Below are 25477 nucleotides of genomic sequence, written 5' to 3'. Positions count from 1 at the left end.
AACTACACCCCCAGCTCCACCCCTAGTGCCCCCAACGCCTCCCCCAGCTCCACCCCTAGTGCCCCCAACGCCACCCCCAGCTCCACCCCTAGTGCCCCAACTACACCCCCAGCTCCACCCCTAGTGCCCCCAACGCCTCCCCCAGCTCCACCCCTAGTGCCCCAACTACACCCCCAGCTCCACCCCTAGTGCCCCCAACGCCACCCCCAGCTCCACCCCTAGTGCCCCCAACGCCACCCCCAGCTCCACCCCTAGTGCCCCCTGCTCCACCCCCAGCTCCACCCCTAGTGCCCCCAACGCCACCCCCAGCTCCACCCCTAGTGCCCCAACTACACCCCCAGCTCCACCCCTAGTGCCCCAACTACACCCCCAGCTCCACCCCTAGTGCCCCCAACGCCACCCCCAGCTCCACCCCTAGTGCCCCCTGCTCCATCCCCAGCTCCACCCCTAGTGCCCCAACTACACCCCCAGCTCCATCCCTAGGGCCCCAGCTCCACCTGCAGCTCCATCCCTACTGCCCCCAGCTCCATCCCTGGTGCCCCCCAACTCCATCCCTGATGCCCCCAGCCCTAGTGTCCCCAACTCCACCCCCAACTCCATCCCCAGCTCCATCCCTGGTGCCCCCAACTCCATCCCTAGGGCCACCCTAGTGCCCCCACTAGGGTTGTTAAAAACTAGTCAACTAGTTGATTTGACTCTCCCCCCCCCCCCTTGCTGCCCCTGAGATAGAGGCAGCAAAGGCGAGGAGGAAGGGGTACTTCAAAGTGGCAGCCCCAAGGTGGCATTTCAAAGGGATAGCCACTGCCTCTTTAAAACGCTACCTCCACGTTTCAAAGGGGGCAGCAGTGGAGCCCGGGGTCAGTTGGGGACTCCCCAGCTGACCTCGGGTTCTGCTGCTATGGGGAGGCGGCATTTCAAAAGGACAGGTGCTGTGGAGCCCGGGGTCAGCTGGGGACTGTACAGCACACATGCAATAGAGTTCTCAACAGGGATGTTAGCTATTGGGTAATTGAATAGTTACGTAACTGTATGAAATCTTTGCGGTAATGCGACTATTTAATAGTCCCTGGGGCAGGGGTGGCAGCCAGTGTGCTCCCAGCCACGATCCCAGCCCCACTCCCAGTGAATCCTCTGCCACCCCGCATTGCTGCCTGTGTATCAGAGGCAGCAGCACAGGGTGGCAGGGGCAGCTGGCCCACAAGGGGAGCCAGTTTAAAAATGCAACTCCCCTTACTGATACAGAGGCAGCAGCGTGGGGTGGCAGGAGCCCCTATCAATGGGGGGTCCGAGCTCTCCACAGACAGAGGCTGCTCAGCGGGATATGGGGCAGCCTCTGTCCATGGGGAGCTCAAACTCCCCCTTAATGAGGAGCTGCTACCACAAAGCAGCCTCTGTCTGGGGCGGGCCCAAGCTTGCCATGGACAGAGGCTGCTTCAGGAGATGTGGAATAGTCACTGCCTGTGGAGAGCTCGGACCCCACGCTAAGAGGAGCTGCTTTTGCAGCAGCCTTGCCTCTCCTCTGCTGCCTCTAATAGAAGCACTGCGGGGAGGGGGGCAGCTAGCTTCCCCCAGCACTGGCACCTGATCAAAGGCAGCAAGGAGCAGGAATGCGAGTAGTTGACAAGATTAACCAATAAGCCTAGGTTTATCGGTTAATCATCTAGGCAACTACTTGTTTACAAGCCTAATCTCAATGGAACATCTCGACTCATACAGTTTGGAGGCAGGCATGGTTAAGGGTCCTGCCAGGCAACGAACCTGTGGGCAGGAGGAAGATAGGGTCCAGTTTTGCTGGCGTGGAGCAGGACGGACACTCAGCATGGCTTCTGTTTGTGTCCAGCACACCCCACTTCCTGGGGGAGTACTACTTTCCCATTCCGCAGGAGCCTGTAGGCGGGAGGGTGGATGGATGGAAGGAAGGAAGGAGATGCCAGAGGCTGAAGCCATGCTTCCCTGGGGATAGACAAATGGAGGTTGGCAGCAGATAATAGCTTCCCCTCCTTCATCCAGGTTACCATGTGAGAGATGAGCCTTCTCTGAATCACACAGAGTGATAGCGAGCCGATGCTGACCGAATGTGGCCAGAAACTTGAACCTTATCCTGCAGTGCTTTGTGCTTTAATTACTCCAGACCACTTACTGCTGGCTTGGCATGAGAATGTGTCTTACTGTGGAGAATGGAATATGGCAGAACCTTGTCAGAAGGATCAAAGAGTTCCTCTATGAGAGCTTCATGGAGATGTGAAGGGAGGATTTCCACTCCATCGCCAGACACGTTAACAAACTGTTCTGGGCCCCGCGTTCTGTGTAGGCACAGAGTGTGTATCAGGCATCCACCCAGTTACCTTAACCTGCTTGTAGCAAGAAAAAAAAAATTGAACTCACTAGAAGTTCCCTTCCTGAGATCAGTGCTCGACTGTGAAACGTCCTGAGAGGAAGTGGATTGTCTCCAGGGTTATAAAAAGCTCTTGGCATTCACATGCTGGCCATTCTTCTCCTCTTCGATGCTGCAGCCCTGATGAGTGTCTTGGGAGGATTCTACAGTTTGGTTTGGGAAGCTGGTTGGGTTCCCCTCCTAGGATCAAATGCAGCTGTTGTGGAAGCAGCTTGTTTGTATCTATGCTCCAGACATTCCATTTCCCTTGTGATAGGCCTGCCTTAGGTCTTTTCTTTTAACACAGCACAGCTAGGTGTCTCTGGCGTATCCTTTCTCCACTCAAACTAGCTACAAACATAAACGGAAACAAGACGACATTCTATAAATATATTAGAAGCAAGAGGAAGACCAAGGACAGGGTTGGCCCACTGCTCAGTGAGGAGGAAGAAACAGTAACAGGAAACTTGGAAATGGCAGAGATGCTTAATAACTTCTTTGTTTCGGTCTTCACCAAGAAGTCTGATAAAGGAATGCCTAAAATAGTGAATGCTAGGGGGAAGGAGGTAGGTTTAGAAGATAAAATAAAAAAGAACAAGTTAAAATCACTTAGAAAAGTAAGATGTCTGCAGGTCACCAGGGCCTGATGACTTGAATACTAGAATACTCAAGGAGCTGGTAGAGGAGGTATCTGAGCCTTTAGCTGTCATCTTTGGAAAATCATGGAAGACAGGACAGATTCCAGCAGACTGAAAAAGGGCAAATATAGTGCCCATCTATAAAAAGGGAAATAAGAACAACCCAGGAAACTACAGACCAGTCAGTTTAACTTCTGTACCAAGAAAGATAATGGAGCAAGTAATTAAGGAAATCATCTGCATACACTTGGAAGATAATAAGGTGATAGGGAACAGCCAGCATGGATTTGTAAAGAACAAATCATGTCAAACCAATCTGATAGCTTTCTTTGATAGGATAGCGAGTCTTGTGGATAAGGGAGAAGTGATGGATGTGGTATACCTAGACTTTAGTAAGGCATTTGATATGGTCTCTCATGATATTCTTATCAATAAACTAGGCAAATACAACTTAGATGGGGCTACTGTAAGGTGGGTGCAGAACTGTTCTCATCCATCCTCCCTGTTGAAGGGAAAGGACTGGGTAGGGATCGTCGAATTGAGGAAGTAAATGTGTGGTTGCGCAAGTGATGTCACATAGATGGCTTTGGTTTCTTCGACCATGGTACTCTGTTTCATGCACAAGGATTGTTAGGAAGAGATGGGATCCACCTAACAAAGAGAGGAAGGAGCATCTTCACGGGCAGGCTTCCAAACCTGGTGAGGAGGGCTTTAACCTAGGCTCATTGGGGGGATGGTGACCAAAACCCCGAGGGGAGTAGGGAAGTCGGATACCAGGAAGAAATGCAAAGAGGAATGAGCAACAAAGGAGGACCCATGATTTGAATGCAGAGGGTAGGGCGATCAACTGGTTATCTAAGGTGTTTGTACACCAATGCGAGAAGCCTGGGTAACAAACAGGAAGAATTGGAGGCTCTGCCCAGTCCAAGAACTACGATTTGATTGGGATAATGGACACTTGGTGGGATGATGCACATGATTGGGGCACTGTCATGGAAGGGTATAAACTGTTCAGGAAGAACAGGCAGGGGAGAAAAGGAGGAGGAGTTGCACTGTATGTAAGAGAGCACTATGATTACACAGAACTCCGGTATATAGAGGGAGAAAAGCCTGTTGAGAGTCTATCGGTCAAGTTTAGAGGTGTAAGCAACAGCAGTGATGTGGTTGGTATCTGCTACAGACTACCGAATCAGGTGGATGAGGTAGATGAGGCTTTCTGTGGGCAACTGAGAGAAGTTTCCAGATCACAGGCTCTGGTTTTCATGGGGGACTTTAATCACCCTGATATCTGTTGGCAGACCAATACTGCAGTACACAGACAATCCAGGAAGTTTTTGAAGAATGTTGGGGTAACTTCTTGGTACAAGTGCTGCAGGATCCGACCAGAGGCTGTGCGCAGCTTGACCTACTGCTCACAAACAGGGAGGAGCTAATAGGGGAAGTGGAGGTGGGTGACAACCTGGGAAGCAGGGATCACGAGATGGTAGATTTCAGGATCCTGACGAAAGGAAGAAAAGAGAGTAGTAAAATACATACCTTGAACTTCAGAAAAAAAGACTTCGACTCCCTCAGAGACCTGATGGGCAGAATCCCCTGGGATGATAACATGAAGGGGAAAGGAGCCCAGGAGAGCTGGCAGTATTTTAAAGAAGCTGTATTGAAAGCACAGAAAGAAACCATTCCAATGGATAGCAAAAGAAGCAAATATGGTAGGAGACCGGATTGGCTCACCTTGGAAATCCCTGGAGAATTTAAGCACAAAAAGGGAGTTTACAAAAGGTGGAAACTTGGAGAGATGACTATGGAGGGGTATAAATGTATAGCTCGAGAATACAGGGGAATTATCAGGAAGGTGAACGCACAATTGTAATTGCAACTTGCAAGGGATGTGAAGGATAACAACAAAGGTTTCTACAGGCATGTTAGCAAGAAGAAGGTGATCAGAGAGGGTGAGGGGCCTCTACTCAATGAGGGCAGTAACCTAGTGACAGATGATGTGGGGAAAGCTGAAGTACTTAATGCTTTCTTTGCCTCTGTCTTCACGGACAAGGTCAGCTCCCAGACAAATGCACTAGGCAACGCAGTATGGGAAGGAGGTGGATAGCCCTTGGTGGGAAAAGAACAGGTTAGGAACTATTTAGAAAAGCTAAACGTACATAAATCCATGGGTCCAGACTTAATACATCTGAGGGTACTGAAGGAGTTGGCAAACATCATTGAGGAGCCTTTGGCCATTATCTTGGAAAACTCATGGAAATTGGGAGAGATCCCGGATGATTTGGAAAAAGGCAAATGTAGTCCCCATCTTTAAGAAAGGGAAGAAGGATGATCCAGGGAACTATAGACCAGTCAGTCTTACCTCATTCCTTGAAAAATCATAAAGGGGATCCTCAAGGAATCCATTTGGAAGCACTTGGAAATGGGGAAGGTGATCAAGAATAATCAGCATGGATTCAGGAAGGGCAAGTCGTGCCTGACCAATCTGATTAGCTTCTATGATGAGGTAACTGGCTCTCTGGATATGGGGAAGTCAGTGGATGTTATATACCTTGACTTTAGCAAGGCTTTTCATACAGTCTCCAACAACGTTCTTGCCGGAAAGTTAAGGGGATGTGGATTGGATAAATGGACAGTAAGATGGATAGAAAGCTGGCTGGAAGGGCGAGCCCAACAGGTAGTGATCAATGACTCGATGTCAGGATGGCAGTCAATTTCTAGTGGACTGCCCCAACGTTCGGTTCTGGGACCGGTTTTGTTCAACATCTTTATTAATGACCTGGATGAGGGGATGGATTGCACCCTTAGCAAGTTTGCAGATGACACTAAGCTAGGGGGAGAGGTAGATACACTGGAGGGAAGGGATAGAGTCCAGAGTGACTTAGACAAATTGGAGGATTGGGCCACAAGAAATCTGATGAGGTTCAACAAGGACAAGTGTAGAGTCCTGCACTTGGGACGGAAGAATCCCAAGCACTGTTACAGGCTGGGGACCGAATGGCTAAGTAGGAGTTCAGCAGAACAGGATCTGGAGGTTACAGTGGATGAGAAGCTGGACATGAGTTAACAGTGTGCCCTTGTCGCCAGCAAGGCTAATGGCATACTCGGTTGCATTAAGAGGAGCATTTCCAGTCGATCCAGAGATGTGATTATTCCTCTTTACTCGACTCTGGTGAGGCCACATCTAGAGTATTGTGTCCAGTTCTGGGCCCCCAATTACAGGAAGCATGTGGATGCATTGGAGAGGGTCCAGCGGAGGGCGACCAAAATGATTAGGGTGCTGGAGCATATGACCTATGAGGAGAGACTGGTGGATTTGGGTTTGTTTAGTCTGCAGAAGAGAAGAATAAGGGGGGATTTGATAGCAGCCTTCAGCTTCCTGAAGGGAGGTTCGAAAGAGGCTGGAGAGAGGCTGTTCACAGTAGTAATGGATGGCAGAACAAGGAACGATGGTCTCAAGTTACAGTGGGAGAGATCTAGGTTGGATATTAGGAAAAACTATTTCAGTAGGAGTGTGGTGAAGCACTGGAATGGGTTATCTAGGGAAGTAGTGGGGTCTCCATCCCTAGAGGTGTTTAAACCTTGGCTTGACAAAGCCATGGCTGGGTTGATTTAATTGGGATTGGTCCTGTGTTTGGCAGGGGGTTGGACTTGATGGCCATCTAAGGTCTCTTCCAGTTCTATGATTCTGTGAACTGGCTGGATAACTGTTCTCAGAGAGTAGTTATGATTCACAATGCTGCTGGAAAGGTATAATAAGTGGGGTTCCTCATGGAGTCTGTTTTGGGACCGGTTCTGTTCAATATCTTCATCAATGATTAACTTATTAAGTTTGCAGATGATATGAAGCTGGGAGGGGTTGCAACTGCTTTAGTGGATAGGGTCATAATTCATAATGATCTGAACAAATTGGGGAAATGGTCTGAGGTAAACAGGATGAAGTTTAATAAGGACAAAGGCTAAGTGCTTCACTTAGGAACAATCAGTCTCGCTCATACAGAATGGGAAGCGACTGCCTAGGAAGGAGTACTTCAGAAAGGATTCTAGGGGTCATAGTGAACCACAAGCTAAATATGACTCAACAGTGTGACGCTGTTGTAAAAAAAAGCAGACATGATTTTAGGATGCATTAACAGGTGTGTTGTAAGTAAGACACGAAAAGTCATTCTTCCACTCTATTCTGCGCTGATTAGGCCTCAGTTGGAGTATTGTGTCCAGTTCTTGGCACCACATTTCAAGAAAGATGTGGAGAAATTGGAGACGGTCCAGAGAAGAGCAACAATAATGATTAAACGGCTAGAGAACATCACCTTTGAAGGAAGGCTGAAAGACTTGGGCTTGCTTAGTTTGGAAAAGAGACGACTGAGAGGGGACGTGATAGCGGTTTTCAGGTATCTAAAAGGGTGTCACAAGGAGGAGGGAGAAAAATTGTTCTTTCTGCCTCTGAGGATAGAACAAGAAGCAATGGGCTTAAACTTCAGCAAGGTTGGTTTACGTTGGACATTAGGAAAAACTTCCTAACTGTCAGAATGGTTAAACACTGGAATAAATTGCCTAGGGAGGTTGTGGAATCTCCATCTCTGGAGATATTTAACAGTAGGTTAGATAAATGTCTATCTGGGATGGTCTAGAAAGTACTGGGTCCTGACATGAGGGCAGGGGTCTGGACTCGATGACCTCTCGAGGTCCCTTCCATTCCTAGTATTCTATGATTTAATTTTCTGGTTCAGAGCTCTCTGAGTATAGATTCCTCTCTTCATGCATCAATGAGCTCCAAGGTCTCCTTCACACTCCATGCTGCTGCTCATTTGCATCCATAGGAACTGGAGGTTATGGAACTTGAACACATGACAAGGTGTGCTGCTCTATTTTGGTGCTTACTCTGAGGTGTGCTCACCACGCTATCCATCAGGAAGTGAAATTCAAAGTTTCTTGGGGCTTTTCATGTTCACATGTAGAACAATAGAGTTGCAAGTCCTGACCAGCGTGGTCACAGTGGGGCATTGTGGGATGCCTCCCAGATGCCAAGAACAGCGACTTTCACATCCCTGCATCTACACTACCGTAAAGTGGACTGTGTAAGGTTAAATTTAGCATTACTCCTTGTGAAAAGCAGGCGTACTGAAATCGATTTTAGCAGCCCTTAAAGTCGACAGAACAGGCTTGGTAGTGTGGACTTATTGTTTAGAAAATGGTCCTTATGCGACTAAATTCGATCTAAACTCCTAGTGTAGACCAGGCCTCAGTGTCCCTCTATAGTCATCCAGTGCCTCTGCAATGCTGTTTCAAACTCCCAGCCACCCCTGTAGTGTCTTCCACCCATCAGCTCCATTCCTAAAATCCCTAGAACTGCCTGTTATAGCTCCTGTTCCCTGTCCCACTCTAGTATTCCAGTCCCATTCTAGTATACCATCACAGTATTCTCCCACAGTTCCCCAGTTCTTCCTCTAGTGCTTCCTAACAGTCTCTATCCTAGCCACATCTCCTACCCCAACAGTCCCTGTGTCACTTCTAATATTCCTTAACAGGCCCCTCAGCTCTTAGTGCCTCCCAGCAACCTCTAAAATCTCTGGCATCTTCATGGTATCCCCGAGGCCACCTTGTATTCCCTCACATTCCCCAGTGTCATCCTATATTCCCTTCTCAGCCTAAGTACCTCATCTTCCCCAGTGACACCCCAGTACAGTTAACAGTTCCCATAACTCATCCACTCTCCAATCTCCCACACACACCAGTTAACCCCCTCACAACCCAAGCATCCAATATCCCCATCCTCCCTGTGCTACTCCCAACTACCCACCCATCTTCCTAGTAATCTAACTATATCCATATGAGCTACAGTATTATCCCTTGTACTTCCTGCCACTCTGTGCATTTCTCCCTCATCCCCTGTGCTACTCCTTATACTCCCCACCTACCTACGTATTTTTAGTGTTTCCACGGTGCTCCATATATACCCATTACTCCCTCCAGCATTGCCCATCATTTATAGTTCCTATATTCCACTGTACCACCTTATATCTGCAACATGTTCCTCACACTCCTCAACTTTCCAATTCCTTCTGGTTCTTCCCCAACACATAACAGGCTCCTTTAGTAATGTAATGGATCTGTACTAATGAAGGATCAGTTATAATTACAGGACGTTAACTTAATATGTTTCTTTCCAGGGAGAAGTTTAAAATAAAGAAAATGGCTAGCAATCACAAGCCACCTACAGCCCGTCCTGCTTCAAGAGGTGTGGGGCTGACAACCAGGCCTTCTTCATCCTTGTTACGGACTCCATCAGCTGCCAGAGTGGGAACAGGGGTGTGTTAAAATGATTTAATGTTTTGAATGTTTAGATTTTATCCTGATTTTTTTTTTATCATGAAGCATCTGGTGACCACAATAATTCTAACTGCACAGCAGTTTGTATAATTTTTGGTGCTTCCTATTTCTTTCTTTATTCCAAGAATATTTGTCTACTGCATGGGTTTTCAAACTATGGTATATTGCAGAGGTGTCAAGTTACTCTGTCAGTTGCTTTCCATATGATTTTCTTCATGTCTAGGGAGTAGTTTACATTGTCTTCCCATTGCCTCTGGTGGTCTTATTCTGGTATGGCAGGCAAAGGCCAAGACCCATAGTATTTTAAAGATCACTAGATATATAAGCTTAATGCTGCCAGCATCTGGGTACCCTCAAAGGAGCAAAATCCATTTTGCTGAAGTCACAAAGCATCTGCTGATACGCTTTGGGACTGATCAAACAGGCTTGGACTTTCTCAGTACAACCCATGGTTAGAAAGACTTGGCTCTTCCCTAACAATCTCTCCTCTCAAACCAAACTAGTAACATTGGAGGAGCAAAAAATTACTTTCCTTAATGTATGTATTTTTCAGTAGCCAGTAGGCTAGTTTTAGCCTATACCTAGGTTGAAATTAGATTCTAATAAAGGGTAGGCAATTTCTGTAAATGCAAGTGTTATATGTGAGGCATGAGATTGGAGAAAAACATAAGTCTCACTTTATAAATAGAAACCTGAGATTTATAGTACTATTTGGGGAGAGTACAAAGGTCAGGGAGAAAAACAATGTCAAGAATATACATAAAATAGTCTTGCATCTCAAAAACAAATCTAAAAAGATGTCTGTATTATATAATTTAGGTTTAGTTTTGATAATACAGTATTTATATTCTAAATTTTTTGGTATACCTTATCTACAAGAAAACTATTGCTAAAGATCTAATGCTTCATGAAAAATATTCCTAACAGCTGCATAACGAGTGATTTATTATTCTGTTGTCCTTGTCTAGATGATTCCTGGTACATCACGACCTGGTACTCGTGGTGGTCTAATAGGTACTGGAGGGGTGTTGTCATCTCAGATTAAAGTTGCAGACCGTCCAGTGACACAACAAGGATTAAGCGGAATGAAAACTGGAGTGAAAGGTATTTTAATATATGAAGAAGTATCCTAACCGCTGTCAATACAATATGGGGAAAGTGGATGACCGAGGGGTTTTAGTGCCTCTAGTCTGGGACAGAAACTTGAAATATGGCACTGAGAGAGTCACTGGGCCAGGCATGCTTTTAGAGGCCCTTGGGAGGTTCTGGCAGAATGTACGGGGGGTTAAAAATATGGTTTGTTGTGCATATATTTGAATAACAGTCTAACTGTTCTTTCCACATCAGGCAAGCATAAGTGAATTAGTTGAAAGGAATTTTCTGTCTGGATGGATGTGCCTTGCCTGTTTCTATAGAAAGTTTGATGTTCATGTGGAATTTGGAATTTTATTTTATATGATCTACTAATATGCATATTGAATGGGACAAAGGTGCAAATGAACCAGCCTCCTGTTTTATCATTTTTTTCCTCAGCCCAATTTCTGGGTAGAATGTCTGTGGTTTTGAGAGAGAAAATTTAGGTTGCAAAGTGAAGCATTTGAAAATCTGCTTCTTGTGCTAGTGCTTTGATACATTCTGATTATGCGAGTGTGTGTTTTGTGCAAGCCCACCGACAGGGGAGGGCAAAGGTGGCAATTGCCCTGGATCCTGGTGATTCTGAAGGACCCGACGCTGCCAGCCACTGTTACTGTGGCAGCAGCGGTGGTTGGAGCTCAGGGCCCTTTAAATTGCCATGGGAGCACTACACAGTGCACTCCAAAGTCCCAGGCTGTGCACTCTGAGCAGTTCAGCGGGCCGGTGGAGGGAGCCGCACTAGGGACTGGCTATTTCTCCTCCACCTCTTCCCCCCCCCCCCCCCCCCAAAGTCACCATCTTATCCAGGAGCAAGAGCCGCACCCCCCACATTGTCCAAAGGCCCAGCAATCATGTCAGCCAGCCACTTTGGTTTTCTGTATTAAATGAGACAGGATTACATAGTGAATTAATGAGTTGCCATGTGCTTTCATCACTCCTTTTAGAAAATTCTTTTTTCAGTTAACTTGGTGAAATTTCAAAGTGAATCAGTTAGGCTTATGGATCTAGAGAAAGAGGTAAACAGTGAGGTGGCAAAATTTGCAGATGATACCAAACTATTCAAGGTAGTTAAGACCAAAGCAGACTTTGAAGAGCTTCAAAAAGATCTCACCAAACTAAGTGATTGGCCTACAAAATGGCAAATCAAATTTAATGTTGATAAATGTAAAGTAATGCCCATTGGAAAAAATAATCCCAACTGTATATACAATATGATGGGGACTAATTTAGCTATAACTACTCGAGAGAGAGATCTTGGAATCACCGTGGATGGTTCTCTGAAAACATCCACTCAGTGTGCAGCAGCAGTCAAAAAAGCAAATAGAATGTTAAGAATAATTTAAAAAGGGATAGAGAATAAGACAGAGAATATCTTATTGCCTCTATATAAAATAATGGCATGCTGACATTTTGAATACTGCGTACAAATGTGGTCACCTCATCTCAAAAAAGATATATTAGCATTGGAAAAAGTTCAGGAAGGGGCAACAAAAATTATTGGGGGTTTGGAACGGGTCCCATATGAAAAGAGGTTTAAAAGACTTGGACTTTTTAGCTTAGAAAAGAGGAGACTAAGGGGGAATATGGTAGAAGTCTATAAAATCATGACTGGTGTGGAAAAAGTGAATAAAGAAAAGTTATTTACTTAGTCCCACAATATAAGAATGAGAGGTCCTCAAATGAAATTAATAGGCAGCAAGTTTAAAACAAACAAAAGAAGCTTTTTCTTTGCTCAGCACACAGTCAACCTCTAGAACTCCTTGCTATAGGATACATTGAAGACAGGGACTTTAAGAGGGTTCAGAAAAGAGCTACATAGGTCCATCAGTTAGCCAAGATGAGTAGGAATGGTGTCCCTAGCTTCTGTTTATCTGTAAATGGGTGACAGGAGGGGCATCAAATGAAGATTACCTATTGTATTCCTTTCCTCTGGTGCATCTGGTATTGGCCACTGTCAGCAGACAGGACACTGGGCTAGATGGACCTTTGGTCTGACCCAGTATGGCTGTTCTTTATGCACTCTGAATTTACACTGCTGTAATTGATAAGTTTTGTCCCTCAGCTACAGGATGAATACCACATAACAATTAAGGACATGATATGAGGACTTAGAAAATATATATATTGTATCTTAGACTTCCTTACTAGAAGATTTAACTGATATTGCTTGGGGATCTTAGCTCAAATAAGTTTTGTTTCTATTTAAGTCATTGTTCTGGGGTGGGATAAGGGGTTCAGTATGCAGGCTGCCTGGGGATAGAGGACAACCCCAGCCCTCTGTCATGATAGCAGCTTGGGGCCAGGTGAGAAGCATCTGTCCATGGCCACTGCAGCTCTAGCAGGCACATCCAGGGGAGAAGTACATGTCCCCTAGCTGGAGCAGGATCAGGTTTATTTGCTTCCTGCACTCCCCAGCCAGAGTGAGGAATACAGTAAACTGTTCCCTTTCCCCTCACTCCATGATGAAGGGGAACAGCCAGCAATGTTTCAGTAGGGATGGGGGGCGCTTTCCATGTGCTGCCCCCACCCTGAGCACTGATTACACTACTGCCATTGGCTGGGACTGTCGTCAGCAGAAGCTGTGGGGACATTGTCTGCAGGCAGGAGCAACCTTCAGAGCTACCTGGCTACCCTTGATCCTAGGAATCAGACATGCCAGATGCTTCTGAGAACTGCTCAAAATAAGTACCACCTGGCTGGAGCCCACACCTTTCAACCCCCTACACTTCAGACTCCTGCCCCAGCTCTGAGCCTCCTTCTGCACTCTAGACCCCTCAGCGCCAGCCTGTAGCCCCCTCCTGAATCGAAACCTCTGTTCTTTGGACCCATGCTAGAGCACACGCTCCCAAATAGAGTCTTCAGCCCTTCCCCCATCCCAGCCCAATGACCAGACTGCTGAAAGTGAATGAGGTTTGGGGAGAGTGAGCAATGGAGGGAGAGGAGATAGCGTGAGCTGTGGTGGGGCTTAGAAAAGGTAAAGGGGCAGAGCCTCAGGTAACGGTTAAGGGCAGGAGGCAGGGCAAGGGTGTTTGGGCTTGTACAGTTAGAAAGATGGTAGCCTGGGGATATCCTTGGTGAGCTTAAACACAAAAAGGAAGCTTACAAGAAGTGGAAACTGGGACAGATGACTAGGGAGGAGTATAAATATACTGCTCGAGAATGCAGGGGAGTTATCAGGAAGGCAAAAGCACAATTGGAATTGCAGCTTGCAAAGGGATGTGAAGAATAACAAGAAAGATTTCTACGGGCATATTAGCAATAAAAGGGTCATCGGAGAGGGTGTGGGGCCCTTACTGGATGACGGAGGTGACCTAGTGACAGATGATGTGGGAAACGCTGAATTACTCAATGCTTTCTTTGCCTCTGACTTCATGGACAAGGTCAGCTCCCAGACAAATGAAGTAGATAGCCCTTGGTGGGAAAAGAACAAGTTGGGAACTATTTAGAAAAACTAAACATACACAAATCCATGGGCCCGGATTTAATGCATCCGAGGGTACTGAGGGAGTTTGCAAATATCATTGCGGAACCTTTAGCCATTATCTTGGAAAACTCATGGAGATTGGGAGCGATCCTAGATGATTGGGAAAAGGCAAATGTAGTCCCCATCTTTAAAAAAGGAAAGGAGGACAATCCAGGGAACTACAGACCAGTCAGCCTTACCTCAGTCCCCAGAAAAATCATGGAGGGCATCCTCAAGGAATCCATTTTGAAGCACTTGGAAGAGGGGAAAGTGATCCAGAATAGTCAATATGGATTCACCAAGGGAAGTCGTGCCTGACCAATCTGATTAGCTTCTATGATGAGGTAACTGGCTCTGTAAGTATGGGAAAGTCAGTGGATGTGATATACCTTGAGTTTAGAAAAGCTTTTGATACGATCTCCTACAATATTCTTGCCAGCAAGTTAAGGGAATATGGACGGGATAAATGTACCGTAAGATGGATAGAAACCTGGCTAGACTATTGGACCCAACGGGTAGTGATCAATGGCTCGATGTCATGTCAGCGGTTGGTTTCTAGTAGAGTGCCCCAAGGATCTGTTCTTGGACTGGTTTTGTTCAGCATCTTTATTAATAACCTGGATGAGAGGATGGATTGCACCCTCAGCAAGTTTGCAGATGACACTAAGCTAGGGGGAAAGGTAGATACAGTGGAGGGCAGGGATAGGGTCCAGAGTGACCTGGACAGATTAGAAGATTGGGCCACAAGAAATCTGATGAGGTTCAACAAGGACAAGTGTAGAGTCCTGCACTTGGGACGGAAGAATCCCAAGCACTGTTACAGGCTGGGGACCGAATGGCTAAGTAGGAGTTCAGCAGAACAGGATCTGGAGGTTACAGGGGATGAGAAGCTGGACATGAGTTAACAGTGTGCCCTTGTCGCCAGCAAGGCTAATGGCATACTCGGTTGCATTAAGAGGAGCATTGCTAGTCGATCCAGAGATGTGATTATTCCTCTTTACTCGACTCTGGTGAGGCCACATCTGGAGTATTGTGTCCAGTTCTGGGCCCCCAATTACAGGAAGCATGTGGATGCATTGGAGAGGGTCCAGCGGAGGGCGACCAAAATGATTAGGGTGCTGGAGCATATGACCTATGAGGAGAGACTGGTGGATTTGGGTTTGTTTAGTCTGCAGAAGAGAAGAATGAGGGGGGATTTGATAGCAGCCTTCAGCTTCCTGAAGGGAGTATCCAGAAAGGATGGAGAAAGGCTGTTCACAATAGTGACAGATGGCAGAACAAGGAGCAATGGTCTCAAGTTACAGTGGAAGAAGTCTAGGTTGGATATTAGGAAAGGCTATTTCACTAGGAGGGTGGTGAAGCACTGGAATGGATTACCTAGGGAGGTGGTGGAATCTCCATCCCTAGAGCTTTTTAAGTCTTGGCTTGACAAAGCCCTGGATGGGTTGATTTAGTTGGGATTGGTCTAGCCTTGGGCAGGAGGCTGGACTTGATGACCTTCTGACCTCTTTCCAGCTTTATGATTCTTGATGACCTCCTTCCAGCTCTATGATTCTATACCTCCTCTCCCTTCCTTCCTCCTCCCGCCAATCCCACAAGAGAAAGTCTTCTATGTGGACCCCTACTAATGGTCGCAACAAGAGTCTTGACTTCTACATTGATTGCTTCTGCAAACGTGCATGGGCTAACAATAGAATATAACCTCAGTCATGCAGAACGTAATGCTATTTGCAGTCTCAAAAACAATTCTAACAATCAAAAAGACTGACAAAGGGGGCACTGTAGTCATCATGAAAGAACAGATTATGAACAGAAGGCAACTCACTAACACCAGTTTCTACAAGCTTCTCTCCCCTGATCTCACTAAAGAATTCCTTATAGTGTTCACGATCTTGGGAGAAATTTGAAAAATTAATGTTAAAAGAAAACATAGATTGAGCCTCTTTCTAGCACTGTAGAACACCATTTAAATACTTTACAAGAAATGTTTATATAATTGTAATCAAATTGTGCTTCTGCCCCCAGCAAAATCCCACTGGCCAGTTGCTGGCCAATGGGAGCTGATTGTTTGAAGCACAGCAGCCATCGAATTATCACTTCTCCCTTCAGGCTCATAGCTATTCAGAGAAACACATGGCCCCTGCAGGCTGGGCTGGGCTGGGCTGGGCTGGGCTGGGCTGCTGACAGAGTCACCCAGGTAAGTCTCCAGACCAGAGCCTGTGCCTGTGACACCCCAGCTCCTCCCTCCCACCAACCCTTTGCCCCCCCACTCCTGCTCTCCTACCCCACATAAACCAAACCTCTGCCCTCCTCCTGCACCCATACCGCCTCCCAGACTCTGCACTCAATACTCTCCTCCAGATCACAACTCCTTCCCGCTGTATGTCAGTACCCAAATCTGTGTACCCCCTTCTTCACCCAAACTCCCTACCAGACACCACACTCCCTCCTGCACCCCAATTCTTTACCCCCCAGCTCCTTTCTGCACCCAATCTCCATGCCAGATCGTTTACCTTCTCCATTAATATGAAAGAGTGCAGCCCTTGACCACTTTCCAAATTCTTGGAGTGGCCCCCCATCAAAAATTATTGCCCACCCCTATCCTAGAATCATCATGGCACAGGTGTAAAAGAAAGAGAAGGTAAATAGAATCTAGTCTTACAGTAAATTGTTTGACAGAGATCCTGCTAATTCATATGCAATCTCTTGTTTAGGCTGTGCAGCGAATCTGTTTCTTTATGTGCTATGATGTTTATCCAGTAGAACTGGGAGAATGAATGTGATGCATCTCGTGGTGACTTTCAGCTTCATACAAAGAGTGAAAAGAGATGCAGCTCAGGGCGGGGATATTCTGTGGTGGTGGGGAGTTGTTTGGTTTTCGTTTCTGAAGGACTCATTCAACCTGATGATGTGGCTGGGCCAATATAAACTTGCTGGGAAAGTCAGAGCTTGGGAGGCTGGAGCAGCACTGAGGAACCAAATCTAAAGGCTAGATTTCTGAATCCTGTCTCATTTTTGGATGATTTCACCCTTTATGAACGTTAATCTCAGAAACTGTCCATTGCTTAGGTAATCTAAATCTCCACCAAAAGTAAAATACATCTCCGCTTTCAGTTGTATTTATTGTATAAAAGCTCTATGAGGACATTCTGAGGGTGTTGGTTCTGTTTTTGGAGTATTACTTCAGCTGGTCCTTTTGTGAACTTAGTTTGTCTCATTAAAACATTCTCTTATGATAAAATGTTACTTGTCCTTTGTTAGGTCCTCAGAGACAGATTATGGATAAATCCTATTATCTTGGACTTCTTAGGTATGTAAACGACAGCACTTTTAAATTGTAGCATGGTTGTTTTCTCCCTCCCTACACCCATACCAAGTGATAAAATATAACAGCATAAATCTAGGAGTAGCCATGTTCATTAGTGTGGATTAGGTTGGCTGTTCACTTATGAGAAATTCTCCCCATTATAAAGCTGTACAGGGTCGCCTCTGGATACTCTGTCCTGGTGTATCTTTCAACTATATTTCCAGGAATAAATTTGCTAAATTAACATTATTTTTCACTATTCCCCTAAGTATCTTATATAACACTTTGTCATGTTTAGTCCAATTTCTGTGTTGGTTGGACACTTCTAAATCCTATCCTCTTACATATTGAGTGAGCCCATGTTATGAAGTAGGATTGTTCTGTTGGAACAACTCTACTTTGCAGTTACATAAAAGGGGAGAAAATTGAAATAAAAAAAGTTACGCTATCCTAGTACAATGCTTTATAACTTTTTAAGAGGTTTTTTTAAAGAACCCCATTTTTATTGCTTCAGCTGCTGTTAGAGTTTTTTGAGACATCCTGTAATACGAGAGATACCTTGAATACATACACATTTATGATATAGTATAAACTGTATCCTACAGTATTTTAGTAAATTTTAAACATACAAGTAACTTTTTAATTTTCTTTTCTGTAGAAGCAAAATAAGTGAACTCACAACAGAAATAAATAAGCTTCAAAAAGAAATAGAAATGTATAACCAGGAGAATTCTGTCTATCTTTCATATGAAAAGAGGTGAGTCATATTGCAGTTAATGCAATGTTAGCATAGTCCAGGGCTCCTCAACTTCAGGGGCCACAATGATACTCTCAGCACATGCCGAGGGCCACAGCTTAAGTGTGGTTGCATATATGTGCAAATATATATGCAAATAGTGTCTTTCACACTTATCTCCATTTCCATTTATCTCTGCAAAAGCGAATTCCATCTCCCAAACAAGGTTGAAAACCCTGTGTTTATCCAACAAGCATGTCGTCTTTGTTGCCATTTTTAATGCTTCTTATTAAAAAGAAAATTGCATACCAGCTTGAAGCTTCAGGGTGTGTGTTTCCTGGAGTGATTTTACTGTAAAAAGAAAAGTTTCCAAGCCAGAGCACTCCAACCTGCGGCAGGCCAGGAGCTGGGCTAGTCAGGCCAGATGCAAGAGGCAAAAAAAGACAGGTGTCTGGATTCCCAGCAGGGCTGACATCCTCACATGGGAGTCCATTGCTCCGTACGGGATGGAGGTGGGGCTGGCCGGCCTCAGTGCCAGACCCAAACATGGCCAGTGTCAGCCAGTCAGCACCACTCCAGGTTCTGCCCACGAGGCTAAGCAGCCAGCACTTCCCACAATGCCCCGGTGCTCCTCCCTAGGAGCTAGAGACACTGACAGCCTGTATCTGTCTGTTCCAGCCAGCCCATCCACTTGTGTCTTTCAGTGCTCACCCTGCCTGGGAGATGCCTCACTGTTGTGGAGCGTATTCCCTGTGGAGGCCATGTTCAAAGGATCCCACCCGCGAGCCGCATGTTGAGTCCCATGTAAACCCAAACGACACCGTGGGCCGCAAATAAATGGGCTGCAGGCCACATGTGGCTATGTGTTGAGTAACCCTGGCATAGCCAAATATCTTGTCAAGACATCATATTAGACTGTCAATACTGTGCAACCTACAGAACACTAAAAATGGATACTTGTTCTGATTTTGCTTTATGTATAACGATCTCATAAATTTGAATTTTTGTTTTTACATAGGGCAGAGATTTTAGCTGGTGAAATCAAAGAATTTCAAGGTCAACTAGCAGACTACAATATGGTATGCTATTCTTGGCTTTCCCCCATTTCTTTTGCATGGCGGACATACTTGCAGTATATTTTAATGACATTTCTCCATTTAAAAGATTTACCGTTTAAAATTGCTTTAATCCACTTATTTAAGTGAATACAAATGCTTGGCTAGTTGTTTCTATCTTGGCTAATAGCCATTGATGTGCCTAACTTCCATTAACTTGCATGTTTTTAACCCAGTTACAATTTTAGTTTTCACAATGTTGCCTGGTAACAAGTTTCACAAGTTGACTGTTTAAAGAAATACTTCCTTTTGTTTGTTTTAAATCTGCTGCAGATTCATTTCATTGGGTGACCCTTACTTCTTGTGTTTCGTGAAGGGGTGAATAATATTTCCCTATTCATTTTCTCCAGAGTATTCATTATTTTATAGACCTCTATCAAATCTCCCCTTAATCATCCGTTTTCTAAGTTTAATAGTTCCATTCTTTTTAATCTCTCCTCATATGGCAGCTTTTCAGTGCCTCTCATCATTTTTGTTTGGCTGCTTTGTACCTTTTCTAATTCCAATACAGGCAGTCCCCGGGTTACATCAATCCGACTTACGTTGGATCCCTAGTTACAAACGGGGGGGGGAGCACAGCTAGTGCAGGGTGCTTCCCCCACTGTCGCCGCCTCTGGGCAAGAATGGGGAGGAGCAGGACAGAAGGGAAGAGGGGATAAGCCCCAACCCCACACCCTGGCTGGAGCGGAGCAGGGTAAGCCCTGAGGGGATGGGTCTGGTTGCAAAGTGGGTGAGTGGACAATGAGGACCCACCTGTGGCTAAACTCCTGTTCCCAACACAGAATTTTTCTTTAAAATTAATCCTGTGGATAAATTCACACACACACTTCACAGGAAGGGATTTCCATTTTCTGCTCAGCAGAATACAACAACAGCTTTGATTGTATCAATATTTCACTGTACTCTCCAATGACTATTGATTACACTTAATACCCATTTCACTGAACCATCTGTAGCAAATTCTATTTGGAACAGTAATATGCATTGAATAAACTTTTTTTAGTTATAAAAAACAAAGATTCTGACTATTAAATGAATAACTGGGATCTTTCAGGTACCCCAAAAGGAAGATTTGGATATAGCATGAAACACTGAAACATATGATCAATTTTTAATTAAAATATCAACCAAAAAAACCTTCATATCAAAACAGTACGTGTTTTTCTTAGAATAAGGAAGTTGTATGAGAATCAGGGTCTTTTCCACCTAACTCCAGTTCCCCGTCCCCCCAAAATATGTACCAGTTCCGACTTACATACAAATTCAACTTAAGAACAAACCTACAGTCCCTATCTTGTACGTAACCCGGGGACTGCCTGTATACCTTTTTTGAGATGGAGTGACCAGGACTACAAACAGTATTTAATGTGCAGGAGTACCGTGGATTTATACAGTGGCATTATGATATTTTACATGTTATCTATCTCTTTCCTAATGGTTCCTAACATTCTGTTAGCTTTTTCTGGCTACAGCTTCACATTAAGCAAATATTTCCATAGAACTGTTCTTGATGACCCACAATCTTTCTTGAGTGGTAACGGCTACTTTGGAGCCCTTCATTTTGTATGTATAGTTTTGTTTTGTGTTTTCCAATGTCTAGCACTTAGCATTTTTCAAGATTAAATTTCAACTGCCATTTTGTTGCACAGTCACTCAGTTTTGTGAGATCCCTTTGTAACTCTTCACAATCTAATTTGGACTTAATTGTCTTGAGTAATTTTGTACAGGTTGTACTTCCCTTAATTGGGGCTTCCTGATACGGTAATATCCATGGTCCAGCATGAACCATGGATGTTCCTGGACCACAGAGCCCAGGTAGAAGGAGGACTGGCAGTGAAGCAGGACCGCTGTAACGAGCACCAGCAGCTCAGCCAGAAGCCCAGAGTGTGTGGGTGGAAGGAGGTTGGGGGGTATGGTGCGGAGCTCTAGACTTGCCATGGCCATGGAATTCAAGCCCCAGCTCTGGTTCTGTCCCTGGCTGCGGAACTCCAGCCACATTTTGGTTCTACTAGCCAGGGAACTCTAGTGGCAGCCAAAGAGCTCTGGTAAGCCATGGACCTCCAGCCCCATCCCTCCGCTCCTGCCACAGAATTCTGGCTGTGACGCTCCAGCCCCAGAGTACCAGGGAGAGCCCCAGCAGCAGCGGGGACCGGCTGGAGCCCTAGCCCGGTAGTAGCATAGCCACAAAGGGAGGGACCTTCCCTGGTCTGGCAAATCCCCTCGTTTGGGACCAGTCAGGTCCCAGTGGTGCCAGACCAGCAAGAAATCATCTGTATATCGTTCCATCTCACTGTTCACCCCATTTTCCAGATTATTTATGAATATGTTGAACAGTACTGGTGTTCAACACATCATTTGTGGACACTGGTGTTTACCTCTTTCTATTGTGATAATTAACCATTTATTTGACCCTTTGTTTCCTGTCTTTTAATTATGTATTGGTCCATGAGAGAACCAATGCTCTTCTCCCATGCTTGCTTATTTTAGTAAAAAAGACTTTGGTGAGGGACTTTTTTACAGGCTTTTTGAAAGTCTAATTAAATCTTTGTCCACATTCTCATTGAGGTCCATAGAACTTCTATTAGATTTCTGAGGCATGATTTCCTTTACAAGAGCCATGACGGTTCTTCCACAGCATGCTTATTTTTGTGTGTGATGATTCTGATCTTCAGTGTAGTTTACCTGGTACAGAAGATAGGCTTGCTAACCTGTAATTGTCAGGATCATCTCTGGAGCCTTCTTTAAAAATTGGCATGATTAGCTACTCTCCAGTCATCTGGTTCAGAGTCTAATTTCTGAGAGAGATTACATACTGTTAGTAATTCTGCAGTTGTATATTTGAGTTCCTTAGGAACTCAAATTCTTGGGTGAATTCCAGCTGAGTTTCATGACTTTTTACTGTTTAATTTATCAGTTTGTTCTAAAATGCCCTTTTTTGGCACCTCAGTCAATAGATAGTTCCTCATATTTGTCATTTGAATAGCTCAGTTATGGGACTCTCCTCTGCAATGAAGACTGATGGAAAGAATTCATTTAGCCTCTCTGCATGACCATGCTTTTTTCCTTGAGTTTTTCTTCTGTACTTTATTCATCCAGAGACCCCACTGATTGTTTGGCAACCTTCCTGCTTCTAGTGATCTGTTTTTAAATTGCTGTTATTTTTTGAGTTTCTCATCACATTCTTTCTTGGTCTAACATGTACTTTTATACACTTGACTTGCAGCATTTATTGTCCTATATGCCTCTACACACCTTTTTTATGCTGCTCTTTTTGGTGCTTTTTTTTAAAAAAAAAATTGGCATATATGTTGAGTTTGAGCTTCTATTATTGTGTTTTAAAATAGGATCTGCAATTTGCAGGCATTCACCTTTGTGTGTGTTTGTTTTAATTTCCTTCATTTTTGTATAGTTCCTCTTTTTGAAGGTATGTGCTACTTAGGTAGGTTTCTTTGGCTTTTATGCCAAACAAGGATGTTAAATTTCATTACATTATGGTTGCTTTTATCAAACAGTGCAACAATATTCCCACTGTTGCACCAGATACTGTACGTCACTGTAAACATCTAACAGGCGTGGCGCCTCAGACGTCCCTCTCTACACCGCACTCCCGTGCCCTCCACCACACCCTGAGTCCTCTCTCTCTCTCTCTCTCTCTCTCTCTCTCTCTCATCGGACTTCTGCCTACAGAACGCCTCGCGACGGCGTTATTCACGTAGGGTAATGCGGCTGCCAGTTTGTCCTGCGGGGAAAGGAGGGTCTGGGCCCACCCCCTCTCACAGGCCCCAGCCCAGGGCCCTAGAGACACAGATTCAGTTGTGATCCGGTCCAGCTGGCGGGCGTCCTGCTGTAACGCGCCAGCCCATGGGCTCTCTTTGCCCTCCCTGGGCTAATTCCTCTCCCCGCAGCAGGCGTACCCGCTGGGGCTCTGCCTCACGAGATGACCCCCTCTCTCACCTACCCTCGCCGGGACACATCCGCAACTCTCTCCCTGGGGAGAGCCCTTCTCCCCCCTCCTCTCTGCCAGTGCCAGGTTTAAATCCCCCCGCCGGCGTCGTCCTCCTGGGGCTCCGCCCCTTTTTGGCGTGCTCATGTCCGGGCCGCCGGAGCCTGCCCCAGCCACATGTCGCCCCACCCACGATCAGCTCCGGCTGTCGGGGCACGCCCTGAGGTGAGCCTGCGCAGCAGCGAAGGAGCAACCGCCACAACACCGGTATTCCACCCCCGGCGCCGCCAACCAGGCGGCGATCGGCGGGTCAAGGATGCGGGGAGATTTCTTCCCCGTCACAGTCACTTTGAAGTCTAAATCACAAATTGCTTCTTGTCTTATGAGATCCAGGCCATGCTGCTCTGAGAAACAGTCATTTATAATCTCTAGAAATTTTATCTCTGCATCCCTGAGGTGACATGTTCCCAGTTATTATGGAGATAGTCAAAATCCCCCGTTGTTGTTTTCTTCCTTGGTAGCCTCTCTGATGTCCCTGAGCATTTTACAGTCCCTATCACTGTCCTGGCCACATAGCTGGTAATATATTCCTACTGCTATACCCTTATAATTCAAGCATGGATTTTCTATCCTTCAAGGTTCCGTGGTATAGTTTGATTCATTTAAGGCAGTGATATTAAATTTTGATTAATCAGATAATTGAGTAGTCGATGGAATCTCCATCAACTACTCAATTAGTTGATAAGGTGGGTTCATGTTATACATGAGCCACAGGCAGCTCCTGTATGTTTCAAAGGGAGAGGCCAGTGGGTTCCCTCTGCCTCTCTTCTTTTGAAATGTACAAGAGCCGCAGGCAGCTCTTGTACATTTCAATGGGAGAGGAACAGCAGTTGGACCGGTGCAAGTGGGACTGTTTCAATCCTTGCTTGTGCCGTTTCCCTGCTGCCCTCTGCCTCCCCTGTGCCCGGGGAGACAGTGTTGGGGTGAGCTGGCTTAAAAGCTGGCTCTCTCCCAGCACCTGCTCGCGCCTGCTTCCCCCAAACCACCACTTGTTGCCTCACTCTGATAGGGGCAGCAAGCAGAGACGTGACTAGTCAAGTTCCGACTCAACTGCCCAATAAGAATTTGGGTATTTTAAAGTTTTTGGGTAATTTAAGGTTTTTGTTATTTATGGCTCTGGCTTTTTCACCTGTAGCACCATTCCCCAATACTTGCTCTGTCATTTCTATACCTTTTGTACCCTGGTCTTACTGTGTTCTGTTCATTCCACCAAATTCCTGTGATGTTTATTATATCATTTGCCTCATTTAATGCCAGGCACTCTTCTTTACCCATCTTAGTATTTAGACATCTCACATTTGTGTATAAGTACTTGCACTTTGTCAGTACAGGCAGTCCCCGGGTTACGTACAAGATAGGGACTGGAGGTTTGTTCTTAAGTTGAATTTGTATGTAAGTCGGAACTGGTACATATTGTACCCCAGGTGTCCCTGATTCAGCCGCTGCTGAAACTGACCAGCGGCTGACTACAGGAAGCCTGAGGCAGAGCTGCTTTGCCCCGGGTTTCCTGGAATCAGCCGCTGATCAGTTTCAGCAGCAGCTGACTTGGGGACACCTGGGGTAGAGCAGCTTGGGTGCTGCCAAGTTGGTCCCGGCGGCGCCGAGGTGCGGCGCTGCAGGGACCAACCCGGCAGCGCCCCAGCTGCTCTGTCCCAGGCGTCCAGATTCAGCCGCTGTTGAAACTGACCAGCAGTGGCTGAATCGGACACGCCTGGGGCAGAGCAGCGGGAGTGCTGCTGGGTTGGTCTGGTAGCGCCGTCCCTTGGCGTGGTAGGACCAACTCGGCAGCCCCCCAGCTGCTCTACCCCAGGCGCCCTGATTCAGCCGCTGCTGAAACTGACCAGCGGCGAGAAAAGCCTGGTCTCCTGGGGTGGGGAGCGCACTAGCTGTGGTCCCCCCCCCCCCCCCCAGCAGACCAGGCTTTTCTGGCCGCGGAGGACAGGGGCGGCGGGACCGCGGTGGGTCTCGGCAGTCCCGCCGCCCGCATCCTCCGCGGCGAGAAAAGCCTTGTCTGCTGGGGGGGTACACTAGATGCGCTCCCCCCCCCAGCAGACCAGGGAGACGCGGGTGGCGGGACCGCCGATACGCGTCGCGGTCCCGCCGCCCGCATCCGACGCGGAGCGGTTTCTCTCGACGCGGAGGACGCGGGCGGCGGGACCGCGGCATATCTTGGCAGTCCCACCACCTGCGTCCTCCGCGGCGAGAAAAGCCCCGTTCTTAAGTAGAGATCCGACGTAAGTTGGATCCGCGTAACCCGGGGACTGCCTGTATTGAGTTGCTTACTTTTAAGTGTTGTATTTAAATGAAAGACTCTTACATTTTACTGTTCCTGACTAGATTCCACCTATACTTTATCAACTTCTTTCCTATCCTGTTTACT

General features: G+C 46.1%; 1 protein-coding gene across 5 annotated transcripts in view; it reads left to right on the top strand.

Moving 5' to 3' along the window:
- IFT74 (intraflagellar transport 74) overlaps positions 1-25477 on the top strand; it is a 123174-nt gene that overhangs the window by 3810 nt on the left and 93887 nt on the right. For 4 of the 5 annotated variants that reach the window (XM_006127246.4, XM_006127245.4, XM_075931464.1 and 1 more), the window contains exons 2-6: positions 9180-9318; positions 10308-10443; positions 17198-17246; positions 17902-18000; positions 18998-19058. In XM_006127246.4, the coding sequence (XP_006127308.1) occupies positions 9202-9318; positions 10308-10443; positions 17198-17246; positions 17902-18000; positions 18998-19058 (462 nt within the window). In that variant the 5' untranslated portion in view covers positions 9180-9201. Of the gene's footprint in view, positions 1-2010; positions 2941-9179; positions 9319-10307; positions 10444-17197; positions 17247-17901; positions 18001-18997; positions 19059-25477 lie in introns of all 5 variants that reach the window. The other variant, XM_075931465.1, reaches the window with a different exon arrangement.

This window comes from Pelodiscus sinensis, chromosome 6 (genome assembly GCF_049634645.1).
Source record: "Pelodiscus sinensis isolate JC-2024 chromosome 6, ASM4963464v1, whole genome shotgun sequence".
NCBI lineage: Eukaryota > Metazoa > Chordata > Testudines > Trionychidae > Pelodiscus > Pelodiscus sinensis.
This window is presented reverse-complemented; position numbering and strand designations above follow the sequence as displayed.